This window comes from Lissotriton helveticus, chromosome 3_1, assembly GCF_964261635.1.
Source record: "Lissotriton helveticus chromosome 3_1, aLisHel1.1, whole genome shotgun sequence".
Classification (NCBI taxonomy): domain Eukaryota; kingdom Metazoa; phylum Chordata; class Amphibia; order Caudata; family Salamandridae; genus Lissotriton; species Lissotriton helveticus.
This window is the reverse complement of record NC_136061.1, coordinates 1750509002-1750533483: the sequence shown is the minus strand read 5'-3', so window position 1 is coordinate 1750533483 and position 24482 is coordinate 1750509002. Positions and strand designations below refer to the sequence as shown.

At 45.0% G+C, this 24482-nt stretch overlaps 1 protein-coding gene across 6 annotated transcripts in view; it reads left to right on the top strand.

Annotated features, from left to right (window-relative positions):
* LOC144823747 (protein 4.1-like) overlaps positions 1-24482 on the top strand; it is a 960864-nt gene that overhangs the window by 561080 nt on the left and 375302 nt on the right. For all 6 annotated transcript variants that reach the window (XM_078682548.1, XM_078682547.1, XM_078682545.1 and 3 more), the window contains exon 7: positions 5849-6067. In XM_078682548.1, coding sequence (XP_078538674.1) covers positions 5849-6067 — 219 coding nt within the window. The remainder of the gene's footprint in view (positions 1-5848; positions 6068-24482) is intronic.

Genomic DNA, 24482 nt, shown 5'->3' with positions numbered 1-24482 from the left:
TTTAGGGTCAATTTTAATCGGCAGTGACCTCCTCCTCTCTGTAGAGAGGGCACAGTTTGCATTGCCAAGGAAAATAATGGCGCGTTGCGCCCAATTAGACAAGACTTCCGGAGAGATGAGATCCCCCGACACCTTGGCCTCTTCCGCCATGTCGAGGATTTTGGTCATGGGGCCTACTGCGTCCAAAAGCTTGTCCTGGAAAGTACGCCAGGACCGGTCAATACCCTTCCGGGGATCTTTAACAAACTTAGCGAGGAAAGTGCCCATTTTCGGGTCAATGTCCGGGGTCATTGCCACTTTCCCTTCCAAGGAAGGGCGGGGGCACTCCGCCCTAAGGCGGCTACGGGCATCTTTGTCTACCGGTTTCCGGAGACGGTTTGCCACATAGAGGGCAACCTTATCCCCCGGGACCCATTCTGAGGACCGTGGGTGGACAATATCGTCCGGGTCCAACATGTCCGAAGGGGCCGCAGAGGTGGACGGCTGGGAAGGGAGCCACGACCTAGAAGAGCAGGCCTCTTCCTCCGAGTCCGGAGAATCATCATCCTGCTGGGGCTCCGGGGACATCGTGCGGGGAGTAGGAGGTGGAGCACCCACCGGTTGGGAGGGGGCGGGTAGAGGATCCTCAAGCGCCTTAAAGGCGGTCCTAACTCTATCAAAGGCCACCGGATCAATCCCCTCAGTACAAGGTTTCTTAGGTGGGGGGGGACCGCTGACGGGGAAGGATCCGATGCTGGGGCAGGCGCCGGGATGAGTACCACAATTTTTGCGTACGCCTCGTCCAAACGCGCCGTCAGGCGTTGCTCCAGGGGCACAATCGCCTGATCTACCGCCTTGTAGATGGAATCATCCACCGCCTGGTAAAAGTCATCATCCCAGGGGGTACAATTTAGAGGGTCTTCCTCCGTGTACTGGCCTGACTCCCCCTGCATACTGAGGTAAGTTGGGCTCTACAGAAGGGAGGTACGGCGCAGCTGTTTACAACCCCAGAGGGCACACTGTGGGACTGGGCAACCCAGAGGATATGGCGGCACAGAGGCACGAATTTCGGGACTAGCCCAGGGAACGCAACAGCCCTCTATGTGCTAGGGCACCACCCAGTAAAGCGTCCCCTTGCGCTACACACTAGCGCCAATTACGACCCTTCCGGGTGTTCAGTAACAAAATACAACCCACTCTGGGCGTCAAAATGGAGGGAAACCCTAAATTACGACCCCGCAGGGTGTCAACACTGGGTGGCCAGGGACAGCGTGGAAGCTGCGCAAACGCGGTAAAAACACGTTAAAAACGCGAATTATAGCGCGCCTGCAGGCAGAGAGAACACAGCCCCCTAGCGGTGCCTGAGGCACACCGCACTCCACTGGGACAATAAATCGCGTGAGGAGCGCCAAAGCGTCCCGCGACAATCAGGGGACCTGTAGGGGGTCGAAAAACAACAGCGCTAAACAATAAAGCCACACGCTGCCCACAGAGATCCCCAAAACCCAGGAGAGAGTGACAAAAACACTTAACTTGCTGCTGAGCAGCGAAGAAAGAGGGAGAGGAAGGAGCCGCAATGCATTATGGGTGCTGCCGGAGCGCGGACACTAAAGAAGGACTTATGTTTCAAGTTCCTGTTTTTTTCCCTGGTGTTCATGGGAAAAGTAGTGTTTTGTATGTTTTCTTGCTGCTGTTGAAAATAAAGTGAAGAAAGGAAGGCATAATCCGAAGCCTCCGGTCCTGCCATAGAATTAAGTTACACTCTCTGACTAACCCGTGTTCAACCCCTTAGTAGCTTGGCAAGAACAATCAGGCTGCTCTTAGAGGCAATGCATAAATATTTGTACACACGCATGCACATGCATGCACAAACAATAACACAGTGAAAACACTAAAAAAGGATTCACCACCAGTTTAGAAAAATAGCCAATATTTATCTGATTAAAATAAGATCACAACTACAAAAGTCCAACAAACACAAGTATGAATTTTCAAATATTAACTAAAATTGTAGTTCTTAAAAATCAATGGTTACGCTTGACCAGGACAAAGTACCTTAGTTGCATCAAAAATTAAAGACAATCCGAGGCACAGGGCAGGTGAGTCATCGAAAAGCAGGTGATGCGCCGGTTCCTTACTGCTAGGCAGGGGAGGTGATGCGTTGTTTCCCTGCAAAATACCTCTTTTCCTTACTGCGGCTTGGTGTCAATGAATACATTTGCACCCAGGGATGATGCACCGAAAGTCACTCCCAGGACAGAAGCAGCAATCCAACACAGCAGAGAAACATCAAAGTGGCAGTCCCTCCTGACACCAATCCAGCTCTTCTTCCTGGCAGAATGTCCTCAGTCCAGAAATGTTCTGAGTGTATGGTGTCACAGGTCCAGTACTTATATCCATTTCAGCTTTTGTAGCAGGTAAATTTCAAAGGAAGGTATTTGTAGTGCACACGACACTGCCCTTCCCTGGCTCCAAACTTACTACCCCGGATGGAGACTTCTTTGTGCGAGAACAGTCACAGTCCTATTCAGGTGTCAGTTTCAACTCCTCCAACCACTCTAGTGTTATCCCCAGATGGTTAAATTAAGAAAATCACAACTTTCTTAAAGTGTTTTTTTCAGACTTGCAATTTAAAAAATAACTTCACTAAAATATGTATTTTTAAATTTTGAACCCAGAGACCCCAAAATTAAATTTTCTATCAGCTCCCAATTGGCACATACACTTGTAAGATGTTACCAGGTAGCTCCAATGCTAATCTACGGGAGAGAGACGGGCCTTGCGGTAGTGTAAAAATAATTTAGCAGTACCAGGACATATAAAACACAACAGTAGATGTCCTAAACTGCGCCCTACCCCTGGGGCTATCTTGGGCCTACTTTATGGGGTGCCTACATGTAATAAAAGTGAAGGTTTGAGCCTGGCAAGGAGGGTGCACTTGCCAGGTCGAAATGGCAGTTTAAAACTGCACACGCAGACACTGCAGTGGCAGGTCTGAGACTTGTTTGAAAGGCTACTCATGTGGGTGGCACAATCAGTGCGGCAGCCCCACTAGTACCATTTGATTTGTAGGTTTTGGGCACACATGGTGCTGAGTACTAGGTAGTTACTAGTAACTCAAATAGCTAATCATGGAGAATCCAATTGCCATTACATTTTAGGGGGAGAGCATATGCACTTTAGCGCTGGTTAGCAGTGGTAAAGTACCCAGAGACGTAAAGCCAGCAAAAAGGTGGTTGAAAAAATAGGAGGAAGAAGAAAAACATTTGAGGATAACCCAGCAGTAAGGGACCGGCCCAACACAAGGGCCCACAATTCCCAAGAAGATCACTTCAGCAGGTTTTTTGAGGAAAATCACAAGTGGGTTATAGAAGAAAACATTCTTCTAGAAGTCACCTCAGATGGGGCTTCTCCTTCACTTAGACCTATGTGCATTTCTCAAATCTCCACATGCTCAAGCTTCCCTTCCAGACTAGGGGATCCAAGCTCCTTAAGCAATACCCTTTTAATGAACTGGTCTTGGATATTTCTTTACATTTCTCCCTAATTCCACTAATACCATCAGTCCTGATGATGCTGCCGAACTATAAGACTGCATTGATCCTCATTGCTCATGAATAGCCCAGGCAACTGTGTATCTCAGACCTTGCAATATTTGTATACAGGACTTTTCCAAGCATAGTAAACATTTTGGTTCAGTTTTATGGCCAAGCGTTACTTTTGAACTGGACTTCTGGGATCCGACAGTATGGATTTTAAATGTACCTAAATCATGCATGGCAGTTCTGAAGGAAGCTAAGAAACTTGCAGCAAGAGCTTCTTATGTATTCAACTACAGATGATTCTGTTCATTGTGTCATCAGCTAGGTCCGAATCAAATATTCTGCCACTAAGATGTCATCTTGCCTTACTTTCTCCTCCTGGCGAGGGTAAGCTGCAGTTTGCTGTGAACGAGTTAAGTTTACATGTAAAGGAGCACATAAAAAGGGATCTCAACAAATATGATTGTTTTAAGGTTAAAGTAATAAATTATTTTTGGATTAACTGAAGAAATGTATTTCTTCTGTCCAGAAGCCATCTCCTCCCTGATAAATGAATTTGTTGATTCACAAATTGATTTCTCTACCATTTGAGCTCCTCCACAGCAGCATCGCTGGTGGCAGAGAGCATTCTTGGTTGTAATTACTTTTGCACATAAATGTAGTGAAATGCAGGCACTTTCAGCTATTGGTTACACAGTTTTTCCATCTGGGTATGAGAACCCATCCATCTTTTTTACTTAGTTTCAGAGTAATGCATTAATTCTTTGTTGACTTTACCCCATATTATTTAGTAATCCTGACACTTTAATGGAGCACTCTATGCATTCTATGATGTTAAGAGGTTTTTGTGGTTTTATGTTGACTGGACTAAAATATTGAGGAAATCTGACCAGCTCTTTATCAATTATGGTCATATACCTATAGACACAGCCACTTGTAAGCAATCCCTTTATCATTAGATTGTTCCCGGCAATACATTTTTTCTGTTTGCTAAATAAGCCATTTTTCTCATTGGCCAAATGCTCATTTGACCAGATGGAAGGTGGCCAAGTTAAGGAATATTCTGTTAGATATCTGTAAGGCAGCCACTTGGACGTCTGTTCCTACTTTCACAAGACACTATCAAGATTCTGACCAAAGGTGCCTCTAGTGTTGGCCTAGCTGCTTTCTGAAACCTTTTTGGTTACTTTTCTTCTTAGAAGAGTTGATTGCGTTCAATGTTGACCCCTTTTCTTCACCCTTAGTGTACAAAGCAGCTGGTGATGATGATATATTGCCGTTTATGGCTATACTTGTAGTTCGAGGTTTGCTTTATAGGAATAGTCATTGAAGTCCTAAAGAAAACACCCAAGTACTTGTGATTTTTTTAACCTCTGCTGTGAGGGATTAAATAAATGAGTTACCTATGAGTTAAATTATCTTTCACAAAGAACGAAACACAGGATGGAATATCCTTGTGCTTTTTTTTGTTTGTCCAATGTTACCCCTTGGGAGCTGCATTTTGATTGTTTTTCCAAACTGGTTCTTTTTGCTTGTGTCTAGGTGTAGTAGGCTGTTTTCTATAGATGATTCATTGTTAAGGCTACTTCTTTTCTAGCAATCTGAAAGCAACATTCTGAAAACCTGGCATTTGAAAGGCTCTCAAGGGTGCTGGTCTGCAAAAGAAAGGTTTAATTTTTTACTTTCTCTTCTTTATCTGTGGACATAGTGTTCCATGAGCCTACAAGCAGTAGGTGATTATTTGAATGTGTGACTTCAATTACAAGTCTTACAATGCAGAACCAGTAATACAAGTAAATAACATCTCCATGCATGTGAGAAGATTTAGTCATTTTAACACTATCAAACTTCAAAGCTTTCTCCCAACTCAGCACTACTTCCTGCTTTCAGAGCATGCACATTGTCTTTTTAGTTTTATTTGGCGTAAGGGGCACTGAAGGATTAATAAAAGGAAAGGCAAAGGTGGTAGATCTGTCAGCCAGTATGCTTAAGTTGTAATACTGCCGCTCAGACCATATGCTTTCTTTTTGAGATCCTCAAATTGAAACCTATACACGGCATAGCTGATACAAGGAGGACAAAGTGTACGTTATTTAATATATGAGAGATTAAGTGCAGTTAGCTTGGGATGTATTTATAGGGCCAATGTCTAAGTCACTGCTAGAAACCAGGGCATAGTTTCTCAGGTGTGATTGTTGAGATGTACTCATTAGCATAGTTTATGTTGAATAGTCACCTACTGAGGAGTGAGCGAAGACACATATTATGATAGTCAAATGATTTTTCTGCATGTCAGCGTTGTTCAATAACTTTGTTACTTATTCTAGGTATAATCTGTGTCTTCAGCTTCGACAAGACATTGTAAGTGGACGGCTGCCTTGCTCCTTTGCTACTTTGGCACTACTGGGCTCATACACTGTCCAGTCTGAGCTTGGAGACTATGATCCAGATCTCCATGGCACAGAGTACATCAACGAATTCAAGTTGTCGCCCAACCAAACCAAGGAGCTTGAGGAGAAAGTTGTTGAGCTGCACAAATCATACAGGTGAGCACACATAGTGCACATTTATTTGCAGTGCCTTCCATTCTAATTTGTTTCTTATTGAATAGTGTTCAGTGCTTATCCAAATAATGCTCTGTCTTTATTGGTGAGGTGAGCAATCAGACACATATTTGATTGGAGATTCTGCTGGCTGAATATAAGAACTGCTTTCACCTTTTTCATTCAAATCCATATTATTGACTGCATACTGTTAAATAGTGTGTGGCCATACCTTGGCGTCATTTGCCGTCAGAGGTTACTGGCTGTCAGTTGTAACCTTTGATGTCAATTGACTTTGGTATCGAGGTGTTACTACACAGTTGTTGTTCTTCTGAATGAGCACATACTCTTTTGCAACTTGGCTCTATTAAACAGAAAAAGTCTAAATGTTCCTTGTGTTATGCTGTAGGGCAAAATTCTAATATTTTACTTCGGAGAGTTTAGGTTACTTTAAAGGAAAAGATAACAATGTTGACATTTTGTTATCCACTGATTCAGCTTTGATTAATCATAGGAATATTGTTCAGGAATGCCCCCTGTGCACCTGCTGTACACGGATAAAGAAATGAAAAAGAACGTCAATGAGTCCCAATAAAGCCACATCCCAAAAGACTAAAGTGCTCACTGCTCGTGATAACTATATCTCTTTTTGTGGGTCTCCCAGTTGTATACAAGGGTCAACTGACTAGGTGTCTGGTCAAAAGTTGGCAGGTACAGGCACTGAAATGCACTTCTGAAGGATCCATCTTCCTTCAGATTCCTCATCTTAATATTTCCCAATACAATACTGGAAAATTGGGGCATGAACAAGTGAACCAAAGCTAAGCAATGGGTGGGCTCCAAGCCCCTTTGTGTTCTTGGTAAGTGACTATATGCCTCGCAACAGACTGCGCATGCGCTTTCTAGTAGGCTCGGCCAAAAAAGGCAGTCTAACATGAGCAAAATATTGTAAGCATTGTGTGTTGCATACGGATGTATGTCATTACAACGCATGTTTTCACTCCGCATGCCATTACGACGCAACTTTTACAACGCAAGTCGTTACAACGACTTGCGTTGGGGGCGCTGGATAGTGGAATAGTTTAATTTACTATTCCAACTCCAGTCCCCGTGGATAGTAGGGAAGGTGTTGGATAGTAATTAAACTATTCCCTATCCTAGAGCGCCCTCCAGCGCAAGTCGTTGTAATGACTTGCGTTGTAATAGTTGCGTCGTGATGGTAGTGCGGAGTAAAAGTTGCGTTGTACAGTATGTTTCCCGTTGCATACCATAACTGGCACATTTTAGGGGTTTTACTGCTTTGTATTTGCTGCACCATAACTAACGTATGACTTTGATTTGCATTGTGTGTACGAGAGAGGGATTCAGATTTATGTGCACAGAGTGGGTTGGCCGCAGGCCCAGGCCACACACCCAAGCCCCGCAGCATGCAGCCTTCATTCCAGAGATCTCTAACTTAGTAACCCTTTCAAATCCACAGACACATTTTGTAATGCTAATATCACAAATTACTGAACTGATTTACTCCAGACCAAGCAAATGCAGTTCCCCAAGTAATGTTCTAGTTTTGTTTGAAGTGTGTTGTAATTTAGTTGAGTTTTTTGTTGTTGTTTAATAGGGGAGACAAATAATTTCTGTTGGAGTTAAAATGTAAAGCACTGCTTTTGTGACCAGTCCATTAAGTGTTCTCTACCCCCTCTGACGGATTTGTATGAACATCACAATATTAAGAATCATGTATTGTTTAGATCTGTCAAACTGTGCCAAAGTTATTGTCAAATGAATGTTCGTTTGTACCCCGATTGAACTTTGACCCCACTCAACCTGCCCTATTGTCAGTTCTGTAAGATTCCTGCACCATGTGCTAGCTGCCAAATGTCATGCAGATTTGTTAGAACACCAAAGTTAATGTCAGATTAAAAAAATGTTCTCTTCCTTTTAACTGTTTGAACCCCAAATCAGTCTGCATGAAAATTGCCACACACTGAGAAGATTAAAAGTTCTAAATGTCGGCTCAAATTCATGTGTAAACGGTGATGGGCTTGTGCAAGGTATGCTTCAAGTGTCTGGGCATGACTCAGTCATGCTAAGAATGAGCCTTAAAGCACCCGAGGCCAACCTGGACCTTGAAGCTAAACTGTAAGCCACCAAACAACAAAAGAAGTGACAGACCTTGCATAAGTCCCGTACCCACTACAAGTAGAGGACGTTGACTTGTTCTTCCTTCTAGATTATTCCTGTAACAGGTCCTCTTCGCAGTCGAGGTCGTCTAAGGAAAAAAATCCAAGAAGTCAAAGTGGAACTCGACAAGGTGCCAGTTGATCTCGCTCCTGATCCCTGCCCGAGGAGCTGATTCCACAACTGGTCCAGCTCGGAGATCCTGCAGCAAATTGAGGTCTTCAAGGAGGCCATGCTGCATATTTTTTGCACTTTTCCGGCTCTCTGGCACTGTTTGTAGCCCAAGGTTCTCCAGTAAGGTTACTGCTGACTGGTTCTCCCTCTGCACTGTCTAAACCTTTCAACCCGCCTTGGGGATTTGCTCAGGTTCCTTCATAGACACTAATCCTGAAAGTCTCTGGTGCCAGAGGTCGAACCCCTGCTGACTCCTATATATATATATATATATATATATATATATATATATATATATACATATATATATATATTTAATCTTTTTTCTATTAGCATTTTGCACATTTTTAAAGTAGACAATCCGAGCAAAGCCCGTACATCATGAATAAATGATTGCCAGTGGTACAGAAACACGCTCTCAACAGGAGAGGGTGTAGCAGACGAATTGTATAACAATGACTACAGGAAGTCCAATGACTGCGCCTATCTAGAGGCGCTTCAGGGCCAAAAAGGTCATACCACTGATCGGCATGTAAATAAGTCCGACATGGTGACCCACTTCTGACTCCTATGGCTAACTGCAACCCGAATCCCTCTCGACCCTAACTAAGGTCACGCTATGACTCCACTCCAGCACACCTCTCCCTGTGCTCTATGATCCAGACAAAACACTTCCTCTTCTATGAGGCCTTTCTCAGAGGCTTCATCAAATTTTTTGGCTCAGATTCCTATCCACATGATGGTGATTACAAGAATAATTTACCCCATGCTATGATGACAGTATCTATGTGGACTTGCACGAGACCATTGGGGTTATCTCCCCTGATATAGACCTGGTTTCACTCCTTGGACCACCAACAGAGACGAGCGCTTCATTTGCCATGGTGATTAGACGTGCAGCTGAGGTCCTAGACTTACTGCTGCCTTCAGCTGAAGTGAAGACTAATATCTGACGTTGTACACCCTGAGCCAGCCACATCTGAGCCCTTACTTCCATTTAATGAAGCCCTTACATGGCACCCTTACAGGCACTTAGGTGAAGCCTTGCTGTTGCCCACTGATGAACAGGCAGGTTGCCAGCTGCCACTGGGTGGCACTGATCTGCAGCGCTCTGTTTTGATGGTCCAAGTTTTCACCAGCAAAATCAATCCTAATGCATTTGTCTCAGCCACTCCAGACAGGGGTCTAAAAGAACTGAGGTATTCTGCAAGCGCATGTTCTCTTCTGCCTGCTTGTTGTTGAGGTCAGTCTACCTATTTCGGAGGTACACATGCCCTTTGGGACATAGCCAGAGAGACTTTGCTGAAGGTTCGATAGGAGTTTTTTTGAGTCTTTGGCTCAAATCATTGAAAATTTCCACGATGCAGCATAATTCATGAGGGCAGGCGTGGATACTATTAATTGTTTGGGGGGTGTGGTGGACTTAATGTTATGTTCTACTGCCATGTTTGAAAGAGATCTACTGGATTTCTAGGGACTTGCAGGCATCTCTAATAGATATGCCTTTTCATGAGTCCTGCCTTATTGGCAAAAAGATGATTCACCCTCAAACACTTTAAAGAAAACATAGGCAGAGCGTATTCATTGTCCCTTTCAACTCTTGCCAACTGTTTACTCAGCAACCCTGTTTTTGTTGAGGCTACTTTAGAGGGCTGGCATATAGACTTTGCCATGCCTCGTGACCCAGCAGCAGTTCTCCCAGACCTTTCATGACTGGGGATCAAGTAGACATCATGTGGGTCACCTGGGGCACCTTTACATCCAGCCATCTACCCCTGTGGCATCATTCTCTAAGCCACGTTAGTTCTCTGTTAGTGGCCCACAGCCACCTGGTGTGAGGTGGGATCTGACATTTATTGATGGGTCTTTTTACTTAACAGCCTATGCAGCAAACCTGTAGTCCTACCCTTGCTCCTATTGTCTCTGTTTTAAGACATGCCAACTGGCCCATTGCCTGTCTTCCCTACATTGCACTTGTCACATACGTGAACATATTTTACCCAGAGATAGCAGAGTTCAGATCACTTCCTGACTGCCCCAAGTAAGGGTGAAAACACTGGATGGTATTCTATATCAGGTTTGTGAGTTTTGAAAAAACTAAGATTAAATCCTAGTGAAGACAAGCTTTCAAGATGTGGTTGAAACTGGGACACAGGGTCTGAAATCACAGAATGAATCCTGTAAGATGCGGACAATTCAGCAGCTAATTACTCCCTCAACCCACACTTAAACTTTTTCTTACTCAGTTCACAATTCCGGACGTCCTTTAATGTCGCAGAACAAAATGGGTTCCAGAAAATTTCACAAATCAAAAAAACGTCATCAGGGCAGGAATGGATGTAAACCCAGATCTGTTCATCAGATGAGTGCGCAAATGAGTAACAGGATCTGTATCAGTCTCAAAGATGAAACAAACAGAATTTAGCAGTGAAATATAGACTTTCAACAGCACAATCTTGCAACGAGACAGATTGGCAACATGTAATTGTGTAGTACTTGTATAGCGCACGAATCACCCATGAGGCATCTTGGCGCTTGTACGCATACCGCTGTGGAACCCTTCCTGACTTTTCCCTGTGAAGTGCCCACTCCTGGGCACCCCCAAGGTGAAGCCAGGCATCCTAGCATTGTTGGGGCCGTTGTGGAGATTAAGCAAGCTATTGCCCAGAGTTGCAGCGTGGGACCCATGATTAGAATAGGCACCGAGGCGAGAATTATCAGGTCCGAGGAAATTGAGCCCGAGACCCGCCGCGGCGGGAATTGAACCCTGGTCCCGGGCTAGACCTCTGCATCAGGATCTGCCGCTCTAACCATTGAGCCACACATGACCGGAACCATTGAGCCACACATGACCGGAACCCTTGATCTAAGGAACGGGAAAGGAACAAAAGCAGGCACTGTTTGAAACTGAACGAAGGGGTCTTCTAATGGAAAATCCCAGCTAAAGAGCAATCTAAGCCAGCAAATAGGAAAAGGGGAGAAATTAAGCAATGTGTTTAAAAGGAAGTGCAGAAATATCAAAAGAGCACACAGATATAACAATCACCCTCTACCCCAATATTCCTAAAACTAAAGTCATTACTAACGCGGCTGATATGGGCTGTTAAACAAGCATGCATCGAACTCCAAACATTAACATTGCCCTACACAAAAGGAGGATTTGCTGTACCAGACCTCTTATTATGTTATCTTTGTTCGCAGGCGCAATACGCTCATTATTGGTTTCCCCCGGTAGCATATCTGACCCATGTAGCGGTTGAAGACGGGGATGCCCACCCTATACCGCTAAACAACATACTCACACATAAGCGCTCAGACAAAGCTAGAAATGAAATAAACGCAATAAACACGACCAACGCAGCATGGCGATGCATGGACGTATTAGCGCATAAATTCTCACTATATGCACTTGCAATGCCACTCCGCCACCATCAGGACCTATCAGTGAAACAGGAAGAAGCAGGTATGCACCTGCTACAACAGGTAGGGCTAGGTGCGATGGGAGATCTCTACATCTGTGGAGTGTTCCTGGAGACAAATGATCTCAGTTTTATAAATAATCAGACACTTTTATTTAGATTCACATACCACAAGCTAAGAGGGGCCATCAAACATTTATATCAAAACTTTCCTGCAGAGCCACCTACATTATCTGCCCTTCAAATGGTTATTACTAATCCAAGTAACGTGCATTTATTCTCAAAACTATACAAATTACTGCAGGAGGACATAGCAGACAAAACCCTTAAAGCTAGAGAGAGATGGAGTGGGCATTTGGATACACCACTGGACGAGGCTGAGTGGCTGAGTTGTGCTTTAACTGAAATTCTAACCCCTAATGGCAACCACAGAATAATACATTACAAATACTTACATCAAATATACCACACTCCTCTGAAATTGCACAAATGCGGATTAAGAGAAGACGCAAGATGTAAACGTTGTGGAACTCACAATGCTGATTTTATTCTTCTAGCGTGGGAATGTACTAATGTTAGGGAATATTGGGAGGAAGTTGTGTCTCTTGCGGGTAAAATGTTGGAGAATATAATGTGATGTACGATTCAAGTTTGTCTATTATGTCTAGTGAAGCACCTGAGGTCTATGAAGAAGAAGTTCTGTTCAATAGTTTTATTGTTAGCGAAACGCTGTGTCTCCCATGTGTTGGAATAGTAAGAACTGCCCTAGCAGTAAACTTTGGCTAAAGGATATGATAGATTGTGAAGACATGTAGAAAACTTATGAAGAACTACCGTCTGCCTCCACACCTAGGGATTATTGGTCACCCCTTACGGATTACTTGCTAACTCATCCAGAGGCTCCACAGTCTATAAATAAGTGATTATCATTATATAAAAGTGTGAATAAACGTGAGTAGAAGCTACTGTACTTAATGAAATGGACAATGTGAATTTACACTGTAACGTCAAAGGATGGACTTGCCTGAATTTGTGTTGAGTATACTATAAAACTTTTCAATAATAAAAAAAAGTAATGTGGGCTCCATAGTCAAAAGTCAATTGAAATAATAGAGGAGGTTTGATGGACTTTAATACGGATGTGGCTCCGGATGGCTTCCTTAAACATTTTAGTGATTGCCTCAAACAAGTATGGTGCGCCAATCATTCATGTGGGTTACTTTGAAGGACTTCCAAATGCGTGGCAAATCCTGCTGCTATGGACTGCATTGGGCGCTGTGTATTTGAGTTACCTACGTTGGGTAGTTGATGGCGATCCCTTTGTGTGGCCTGAAGGGCAATCTGCAGTGCATGATGTGATAGAACGATGCCTTCATTGCACCAACTTTTCTATTGGCTCGCTGTAGGTTTTTGTGGACTGCAGTTCGTATTCCCAGGATCCACCCTGCCAACCATATGCAGTTTACATCTTCAAGGGTCTCGGGAGCGTAACACAATGATATTCTGGATGCAAGAGCTTACTGTTTAACTCAGTTTCTGCTTCAACACGTTACATCCTGTGCTAAATTGAACATTCTGTTGGCAGTCCTTCATTTGAAGTGGGGCATTTAATGACCATTTAGTAATATGTGTCAACATTTAAATTAAGGTGACTACTTTGACCCTGATGAACAAATTATTAATGTACAGTACAAATACCTGGCTAAACATCAGTTCTGATGGCAGTCTATGCACCCTATCTGTGTGACAGTGTAATACAGACTTAATTTAAAATTCAGTGTTGTGCAAATGGGGCAGCTGATAGCTTTTCCCAGGCCGTCCAGATAATTTTGAGTCTTGATGAACTCGTGTGAACTGAGGTGCTAAAAGCGCTGAAACGTGACAGTTCCATGATGTCAAAAGACATTTTTATCCCCCTTGGTCTTCTCTTCATCTGGTGTCAGATGGTCCAGTACATTTCTCCCTGTCCCACCCTCTCACAATATTAGTAGATGGTCTTGACCGGGACTCAAGTACTAATAACAGTAGTTGGAAGCCCTTTCGAAAGAGCACAGGTCAAAACAATAAAAACCAGAAGGGCTCTAGGGGACTGGGAAACAATAACATTAGGGTTCCCTAGGACAAAATATAAACTCTGTCTAGAATGTTGCTACTCATTGGGTCCATGTACTGCTCTGAAACACTAGTGAGTTTCCACCTGCTAAAGGGTAGACCCAGTGACGGCAGTGGATGAAGATTTCGAGTCCTTTTATAAATGGATATTCAAGTGTTTTTTCACTGCAGGCATAAGGTTCCTGATTACTTTGTTTTTCAGCCAGCTTACGGTGATATTATCTGTTTTGGTGTCTTCTTTAAGATTGTTAATGTCCAGTAATCTGTAGTGCATGTCTAATCAGATATCAGTGTCCCAAAGGAACTGCCAATCAGATTGGTGGTTGGTTTTGCTGCTGTTGGCAAATAGTCTTATTTCACTTTATATCAACATAATAAACCACCACATTGGTTGAGCTACATATTTCCCCATTTTAGGAAGGGCGTTGCTTAATGGAGTTTCACACCGTTTTTGGTAGGTCCCATCTCCGAGCCTTTGAGTAAATAGTAACCTCTGCAAGAAACCTCTTTATCTTTGAAATAAAGCTGTCCCAATGTGTGTTATATCAGGAATGCATTATTGCTCCTCTTGGGTTCTGCTTCTGAAACATTGTTTCCTTACAGAAACAAATTGAGATCATTCACAGATCAGAAGGACATATCAAAATTCCATATGGAGCTTTTTTCTAAAGGTTCACTCTAATAAGACTGAAGAGGCTTTTCTCGGTGTGTATTAATATCTAACGAGATCTTAATGTTAACATCGATAGAAAGAGGAACCTGAGAATATCTCTGAATCTGTTTTTTTGGAAATGATGTAGGCTGGCAACACATCTGTCGCCATATGTATAAGCAACCTGCAGCATCACATGCTGTTTAGAGGAGTTTCTACCCCCTGCCTTTTATTGAGCATCTCACCTGATTCAAGATGCTATCCGTGTCTTTTCCAAGGCTGGGAAGTCTGTTTGGGAGCCACATGAGCTACACTAGACACCTACTGTAAATTGGATATTCCTGCATGCTGCATCTGGGTCTCGAACACAGGAAAAGGTTCCCCTTGACAACACAAAGTGTGAGCTAGCACGCACTGTATCTTTTTGCTCGAGGTGTGACTGTTTGCTAATGTGTTGCTAGAATAGAGTAAATACATCGATTTTTATGATAAGTGCCACTATATTTTCCATGTGCTGTCTCCGTTCTCTCAGCTTAAAACAAGCAGAGATCAGGCCCGGGACCAGGGTTCAAGTCCCGACGCGGCAGGGTCTTGAGCTCAATGTCCGCGGACTCGATAATTCTCGCCTCGGCGCCTACTCTAATCATGGGTCCCACGCTGCAACTCTGGGCAATAGCTTGCTTAATCTCCACAACGGCCCCTACAACACTGGGATGCTTGGCTTTACCTTGGGGGTGCCCAGAGGGGCTTCTCACAGGGAGAGCCAGGAAGGGTTCCACAGCGTTATACAGCGCCGGGACGCCCCGTTGGGGCAGCTGTGCGCTTTAAAAAAACACACTACATTTACTTTACAAAATACACATTTACTACCAGCTTTTGTCAACTATGGAATATGAAGCACAAGCACAGGGCGCATACATAAGTAAACATCTGGGTATGGATATTGGTGAATATGGTTGATGGTGGTCCTGTTCTTATCAAATGAACAGGCCCTTAATTGAGCAGTTTTTGCTCCTTGCCACAAGTTTACAAATTGGAACCGGGCTAAAAAGTAAAAATATTGAAGTTGCAAGAAAGAAATGTTTCTCATTTTATGTACTGCCAGCAATAATTTATTTGTAAAGGCGCTATGCTTTTATTGTGAATATATGTTTTTATCTTGAGATGCATTGCTTCTCCTTTGAAGGATTACTCTAGTTAAGGAGGAGTTGTTAGCTAAAATGCATTTGCTTATGTGATCGCTTCAAACTTTAATGGAGCAGAGAGTATCTGCTAAAACGGACTGAAAATTGTGAAGCATGAGTAAATGTTCTATCATGTTTACTGCATGGAACAATGATATATCAGTTGTAGGAACTGAATTAAAAAATTATTAATGTATGCTTTATAAAAGAAAATAGACTATTTTTCTGTATGTTGCGAATCGTTTGATTGTTGTCGCTGTTCTAGTTGCATTTAAATTTTCTTTGATGTAAATACATCTGGTTCACCAGTCATGGGTGTAATTAATAAGCACCTCTCATCTCTCAAGGTAGATGCCTATTGAATTGAGGCGGGGGGATTTTAATTTTAATGTTGAACCTCTGGCTATTGTCACCGAAACAATTAGCACAACAACAGGTAATGGAGGGTCTAAGGGAATTTTTAAGACCTGCCCAGGCTATCATCCCCTACTAGACATACTGTTAAACACAAAAAACCTGGGGGTCTAGTGAGAAAGTCAAATGAGTACTCTCAACTACTAAGACTCTGAGCCCTAAGGTGCTCGGTAAAGAACCTGAGGAGTCCTATATTGAATATACTACCCAGCGCATTTTCCTCCGAGCAACAGTAGGTGAGACCCAAGGTCCAGAGATGGATTACCGAAACAATTAGTGCAGAATTGGATAAAGATGGGGCATTCCGGAGCTCACACTCAAACGTTTTAAAAAATGGTCAACTCCAGCTCTACAAATAAATACTTTTACCCTCAACAATGGTCTCCGAGCCTGCAATGGGAGGACACCAATGGACCGAGAAGGGAAGACTACTTTTAATTGGCAAGGTGGGGCTAGTCGTATTGACTATATTTTGATAGACCGTGAATATGAAGATGATTGAAGGAGCGTCAAATTCTCAATAAAATCATCAGTTCAGTACTGTAGTCCGTGATTTTTATTATTCAAAATCTTATTCCAAACTTCAAAAAGTTCCAACAGAAAAATGTCCAGTCCAATGTAATTTACAGGAAATTTTCCATCCAAATATATGCTTCTTTGTCCACGAATAATCACAACTCAAAACAACCTATGCATTTCGTCGTCCTAGGACATCATCAGGGCTGTAAAATAATGAAACAAAAATCATAATCCCGTTCTAAGTGTACACAATCTGGTTAATAGATATTCAAGTGTTAGCTACGTTTAAACAATCAGCAGTGAAAAATTAATTAGGTTACACGTATTGCAATGAGCTAACAGTTATCCTGCCTATATTCCATTCTAACATGTACAGTTTGAGAAACAGAAAAATTTAAATTAACAAATACGACCGAATCCACCAACCTCTCTATAACATTCTGTATTACTACACAGAACTAACCTCATAAATGCATGCAAAATAGAAAGTGTATATATGCAGACATACCTCATAAAAATTTACAGCTATGATACGCTGATGACTGAATCCTACTTGAATTAGGAGAATATATATTCTTCACCCTAATCCCCATACACCGGGGTCTTTATATTCAAACATCCTATCGATTAAAATTGAAAAAATGAACAATGTAAAAAGTGTGGTCTCAATAAAATTGGGTGTTATTACAAAGGTGCTGACCCTTCCCCATCCAGACCTGCAATTTCTAGCTTAAATTGAAAAAGTTCTGTATCTCAAAAAGGGAATACACCAGTCCTCACCAACACCTCCCACTCTGAGGATATATGTCAGCCCCTAATTCCAAGGATTACATTGATTCAGCCACAGCATAAAAGACTTAAAAAAAAAAAAAGTGGGGGAGGAGCTTCCAGGGCATCCAAGATGGTTGCGTGAGCACAGAGCTCCCGAGACTCGCGCCGCCCTTTGCAAATATCCTGACCATATCCTGATTCTGAAGATGGGCTTTTGAAGGCGACCTTTGGCTGACCTGAATATTCTTTTTAAAATTGAAATCGGACGTCGGGAGCCGCTTCTACATCGACTCGAACTTTTACGGCCTGTCCCGGGATGAGGCCGGGGGCTCTGTTGCTCTGCAGGCCGAGGAGTAGTTGAACAACAACAGCCAGAAGGGTCGTCCCCCAGGCGGCCTCACTTCAACTTTCAGTTTCACTTTCCTACTCCGGGCTCTGATTGACTGGCATTCTCTCAGATCCACCCCCGATCCGGCTCGGATTCGCTCTACTGCTGAGTGCCATCTTCCGTGAGCGTTTGGCCTCCAGCCCTATTGGCATTTCCGTTCATTTGGCCCATTTTCGCTTACTTTTGGCCTCATTGCGATCGGCCATTTTCACCAGGTCTCGAGGGCCCCTCCGGAGCACTTTTTCCAATATGGCCACCAGACCGGACACCGAGAGGCGCAAGACAAAGACGCCTCTCCGAGGGGGACAGACTCAAACCAACGTGATGGATCGCTACACCCATCCTAAGGGATCCCCCAGTGGTACTGGCCGTACTCCTGAAGACCCTACGGCAGATCCTGCTGCGCCTACGGAGGTATCGCTTCAAGATGTCATGAGTGCCTTCACCAGCATGAAGGCCTCCATGGGACAACAGTACGAGGCCCTCGCCTCCAAGATTGATATGGTGGCTGTCGATGTCACGCTGATTAGAGCGGACCTGGCGAAGACTAATGAGAGGGTCAAGGCATTGGATTTGAAGACCTCCAGCCTGACTACTGATGTCACGGACTTACAGACTGAGATCGGCAACCTGCGTTCTTCACAGGACTTGATGGCCCGTCGGCTCGAGGATTCTGAAAATAGGGCCCGGCGTAATAACGTCCGCATCATAGGTGTTCCGGAAAATCCCGAGGACTCGGCCGGCTGTCCCTGCTACTTGCGACCGTGGGACGGGTAGGTGCTGAGATGCCTGCCTTCAGCGACGCTTGAGGAACCCCTCACTCGCTGTTGGCCCCACATGGACAGCCCGTGAGGCTCCCGGATCTACACTAGCGGTTCCCAGTAGGTTTTCCGCCTGGAACCACTCCAGTACGACACTATTCAGGTCGTATATGGGGGTCTTTTCAATCTAGTAGACACCCAGCAATTATATGAGCACTAAGGTCCTGACGAATTGCCCTTATGGCAAGAAACATGTCGACCATGTCCACATGAAGGGTTGAATAAGGATTGGTCTCATTATCTATCACTCCTTAATACCCCTTAATTTTAACAAAGCAGCGAGCCTGATCATTAAAGTTATTCTTAATGGACTCGACTGACTTCTTTTAATTCTACACACACACCCCCTTGCTCACTATTGCACTCCCTAGGCCCCTCACACACATACACCCGCTGGCTCGGAATAAAAGATCTCCATCAAAGTGCGGCCCATCGGGCTGCCCGACGGGCATTGCACCGCCAGCCTGCCGTAGGAGCAGGATACCAATGATGACGCTGGACGGACACCGATTGGGACAACAGGTGTTGGCCTGTCGGTGACTTGTGTGAGGTATCCTAAAATTCTGAAAAGGGTCTACACCCTGCACTTGTCCCGCCACCATAACTGAGAGAGAAAATTGACTGAGCGACATCACTAGCTCACACTGGGGAACTCTGTACAACCCTCTTTTTCTTGCTACAACAGTACGAGGCCCTCGCCTCCAAGATTGATATGGTGGCTGTCGATGTCACGCTGATTAGAGCGGACCTGGCGAAGACTAATGAGAGGGTCAAGGCATTGGATTTGAAGACCTCCAGCCTGACTACTGATGTCACGGACTTACAGACTGAGATCGGCAACCTGCGTTCTTCACAGGACTTGATGGCCCGTCGGCTCGAGGATTCTGAAAATAGGGCCCGGCGTAATAACGTCCGCATCATAGGTGTTCCGGAAAATCCCGAGGACTCTGCCACCGACCTCCTGGTGGAAGATCTGGTCCTGAATTACCTCGCCCCCGCCGGACTCACTAAATTCTTTGCTGTTGAACGGGCCCATCGATTTCCAGGAGGGAAGCTGAAGCCGGGTGCCCCCCCCCCCCCGAGACCCATTATTGCCAAACTCTTCCACTTTCGGGATAGAGACGCTATCCTTCGAGCCTCTCGGGAGAGCGGCCCTGTGAAGTTTGAAAACACCACTGTGAACTTCTATCCCGACTTTACTCCACTGGTTCAACGGCAGAGAATGGGGTTTCAGGGAGTGAAGCGACGGCTGCGAGATTTGGGCCTTAAGTACGCCATGTTGTTTCCAGCCAGACTTCGGATCGAATATGAGGAACAAACGTTTTTCTTTGATCGTCCGGACAGTGTCAGTGACTGGCTTGATTCCTTGCCAAAAAGAGATGATCGAACTGAGCACCCCGGTGGCGCCGGCGGTGGCTCGCCGGAGCAAGAGTGACATTGTGGTTCCCGACGTCTGAACTTTCCAACTGTTTGTCAGCTGAGTTTGGATATTTGTTCTTTCGTTCTATTTTAGGTTGGCCCGAGGGTGGCTGGGGTGTAGGGAGACTCTTCCTCCTCCTGGGTTCTTTGTGTAGATTAGTTTTATGACTGGGCGACAGGCACACTGCAAGTTGGGGTGGCTTTTGAGTCGTACGCAGGGGGGCAGGGTGGGGGCATTGTAACGGGTTCAAGTTGGGGGTGGTGGGGGGTGTTCGTGTGTTTGTTTCTTTTCACAAGGCATCGTATTGTTTTCTCATCTGCGTCGATCATTGGGTCTTGTGAGGGGTGTGCTCTGTTTCCTTCTCGGGGATGGGGGGTAGTGAGTTGAGACTGCTGTCCTGGAATGTTAATGGGTTGGGAGACAGGATAAAATGGGGGGTTGTGCTGCAGTTCCCTAGACGTCATTCCCCCGATATTGTTCTTTTGCAGGAAACGCATTTAATTGGTAACGCATGCCAGGCTATGAATAGACGTGGATACCGACTAGTCGCTCACTCTGGATTCACTTCCGGCTCCAGAGGGGTGGGTATTCTAATCCGGTCCTCTCTCCCCCTTGAAATTGATGAGGTAATACTCGACGACAGGGGGGCGCTACGCTGCGCTCACTGGTAGATGGGAGGGTAAGGCACTTTCTATACTTACAACGTATGTCCCTCCGGGCCTGCAGGGAGATTTGTCATCTTCCCCGGGGCATTTCTGATCACTCCCCTCTGTGGCTTTGTGTTGAGGCTGGAGTGGGTAGCGAGGGTAGAGTGGCTCCCATAAACCCCTGGTATTTCCGCAATCCTAAAACCCGCTCTGAACTGATAAAATCTATTGACCATTACTTCGATGAAAATGTGGGGTCTGTTTCTTCTTCTATTTCATTGTGGGAGGCCTTCAAGACGGTCATCCGTGGACATTCTCTGTCGTTGATTGCTGCTTCCAAGAAGGCTAAATATGAGGAACTTGTACGCCTCGAAACCGACATAACTGTGCTTGAGAGTGATCTTGAAGATGATGTTACTCGTTCTAAATTGCATTCCCTCAGTCTGAAACAAGCTGATTATAGAGCCCTTGTGACCGAGGCGGCGAAAGTGATGAATAGAGAGCAACAAGGCAGGATATATGATGTGGGCGACAAGGCTGGTAAACTGATTGCGTGGCTGGACAAGAAAGAAAGAGTGAATCGTGTCGTCCCTGTGATTGAAAGGCCGGATGGTGAGTGTGTCACTGACCCAGCTGGTATTGTTGAATGCTTCGTTGACCATTTCCGAACTGTGTATGCCTCGGTGAGTGATAGGGATGAGGAGGATTCCCAATTGTTGTTGCGGGACATTGCACTGCCTCGCCTTTCTGATGATGATAGAGACCTAATGGATGCGCCTCTTACGACAGATGAAGTCGCTGTCGCCATACGTTCCCTTCGTTCTGGTAAGGCAATGGGCCCCAATGGTTTGCCCATTGAATTGTACAAGCTGCGACCCGACAAAATGGCGCCTTACTTAAGGGGTATGTTTCTTGAGGCTTTCGATTCTGGTTCCCTTCCCGTTGATCAGCGCCTAGCTACCATCGTTGTAATCCACAAGGAGGGTAAGCCGCGCGATTTTTGTGCCTCGTATAGGCCCATTTCACTACTCAATTCCGAACCCAAAATACTGGCCAAATTGCTAGCTAATCGATTGATTAAGGTGATTAGCGACTTGATCCATCCGGATCAATCTGGTTTCATTCCACACCGGAATACCGCCCTTAATCTTCGGTGACTTCACGGAGTTCTCGCGAGAGCTGGGACTCTTACTGAGCCGGCCATTTTGGCCTCCTTGGACGCCACTATGGCTTTTGACACCATAGAATGGCCTTATCTTTGGGTGGCTCTCTCCAAATTTGGGTGTGGTCCGACATTCATCGCCTGGGTGAAGCTTCTTTATGAGAAGCCCCTGGCCCAGGTGGTTGTTACGGGAAGGTCTCCAGTATTTTTACACTTGGGTGAGGCACTCGGCAGGGTTGCCCGCTGTCCCCGTTGCTTTTTGCCCTTGCCTTGGAACCATTGGCGGAGTGGCTCCGTTGGGAGCCTTCGATGAAAGGCATTCGGTGGACTCCTGACTTTGAGGATCGAATCTCGCTATACGCGGATGATATCCTCCTGTACCTTACATCCCCTCAGAAATCCCTTAATGTGCTTTTTGATGTTCTGACCTCCTTCGGAAAGGAAAGAACTCGGGTCTCATTATTAATTGGACTAAATCATGTGTCTACGTTTTGGCAGGAGGTCTTCCTCCACTGCCTCGTAGATTCCCAATTCAAGTGACTGAAACTGGCTTTAAATACCTGGGGATTTATGTTTCTTTGGATCCCACAATTCGCTATGAACGCAATTTGCTACCCCCTCTTCACCGGCTCAAGCTTGACGTCGCACGATGGCGTCAGTTGCCTCTGTCGCCACTGGGTCGTGCGGCTCTTTTCAAAATGATGTCGTTGCCCAGATTCTTATACGCACTCGAGAACTCTTTTGACCCCATTGCTTCGGGTTATTTTCGTGAAGTGGAGAGCCTGCAGAGGCGGCTGATTTGGGACGGGCGTGCGCACATTGCTCTGTCTAAACTTACGCTTCCGTGGTATGATGGAGGCATTGCCCTCCCAGATATCAGGCGCTATTATTGGGCTTCTCAATTAAGTGCGGTCAACCACGCAACTTACGCTTCCGGTCCTGCCCCGGCCTTTGAAATGGACAAACACCTCTTGCCAGGGGGGAATTTCAATAGGGCGCTATATTCTAAGGGGCTCTATAGGACATTGGCCAGGCCCACTAAAATCGCTGCACAAGTGTGGCATGATGCGAATGCGGCCTTGGGATGGTGTGATAGATTGACCCGCGCAACCCCACTGTATGATTCCGAAGGTTTGGGCAATTTGTGGAGGACGAAAGGCTTTGACAAATGGGATATGATTGGTCTAAGCAAGGTGGGCGACCTCTGGTCTAAAGGAAATGTTAAGACCTTTGAGGTACTCAAGACGGAATACGAGCTTGGAGACAGGGAATTCTTTAGATACGCTCAGGTACGTCATGCCCTGCTGTCAGTCTTTGCTGTGGGGACTGATATTCCTGAATCCTCACCCCTCGAGGACCGTATCCTGGACGGCTACGTACCTGATAGTACAATTTCATTGATCTATAAAAAGCTGATCAATAATAGAGTTGACCTGCTTGTGCGCCTCAGGGCTTTATGGATTGCCGACGGATTGGAATTGGATGATGAGGACTGGCAATCTGCATTGTCCTCGCCTAAAGAGGTTGCCATACCTGGCCGCCTTCGGTTCGTCCAACTTAAGATCCTTCATCGTGTGTATGTCACTGGTCCGAGTCTGGTTCGAATGGGTTACTCTCTGGATGGGCTGTGTAAGCGTGGCTGCGGCATGATTGGCACCTTCCTTCACATTTTGTGGGAATGTCCCGAGGTGGCTGAGTTTTGGTCCTGAGTGCATGCAATTATGGAGAGGGTCACGGGGGTTTCGCTTCTACCCGAGGCCCGGCGCTGTCTCTTGAATGTGTGGGAACCAAACGATTATAATACTGCACAGATCGGTTGGGCGACCCTCGGCAACATGATTGCAAAGAGAGATATTGCACAGCTATGGGGCTCCCACAGGCCACCCACTGTATTGGCATGGAAGGAGAACGTGGACTGGTGCATGTTTAGGGAAAACACTGTGTACCTGTCACGGGGCAGACCCAAAAAATTGAATAGAATTTGGTCACAATGGAATGCTTATCGTGGAAATGTATGTACTCCCTCACATGATTTTACCCTTGATGTTCCCTTGTCCCCCTAAATGACTTTCCTAGTGTTTGTATCGACTGTATATATTGCATTGTTTCCTCGCTGCCCCCCTCCTCGCTACTGATTTTAACTATACTGCACGTACTGTACTGTTCGAAGCTGCTCCCGAATGGATTCATGATCACCGTTACTGTATTTTTGCCTTGTGAAATGTGTTATGTTGTTCATTGTTAATTTCAATAAAAAGTTTTTAAAAAAAAGTGAAGATTCTCACCAATAGAAAACACAGCCTGTTACTTGATATGTTCCAGTTCAGAAAGATATCTTCAAAAAATAACTCCAATTCTACAATCTGTAATAACTGCAACATAGAAAAAGCCAACTAAGTGCCAAATAACTAATTACAAAAGAGAATATTAACTTCAGTCCCTGACTCATAGTCTCACCTTGCCAGGCGCATCAATGTATTACATCCAAAGTTCCAGACCGGCAACAGTAGGTCGTGATAAATCTGCTGTGCAACGCATTATCAACCACGCTGATTTT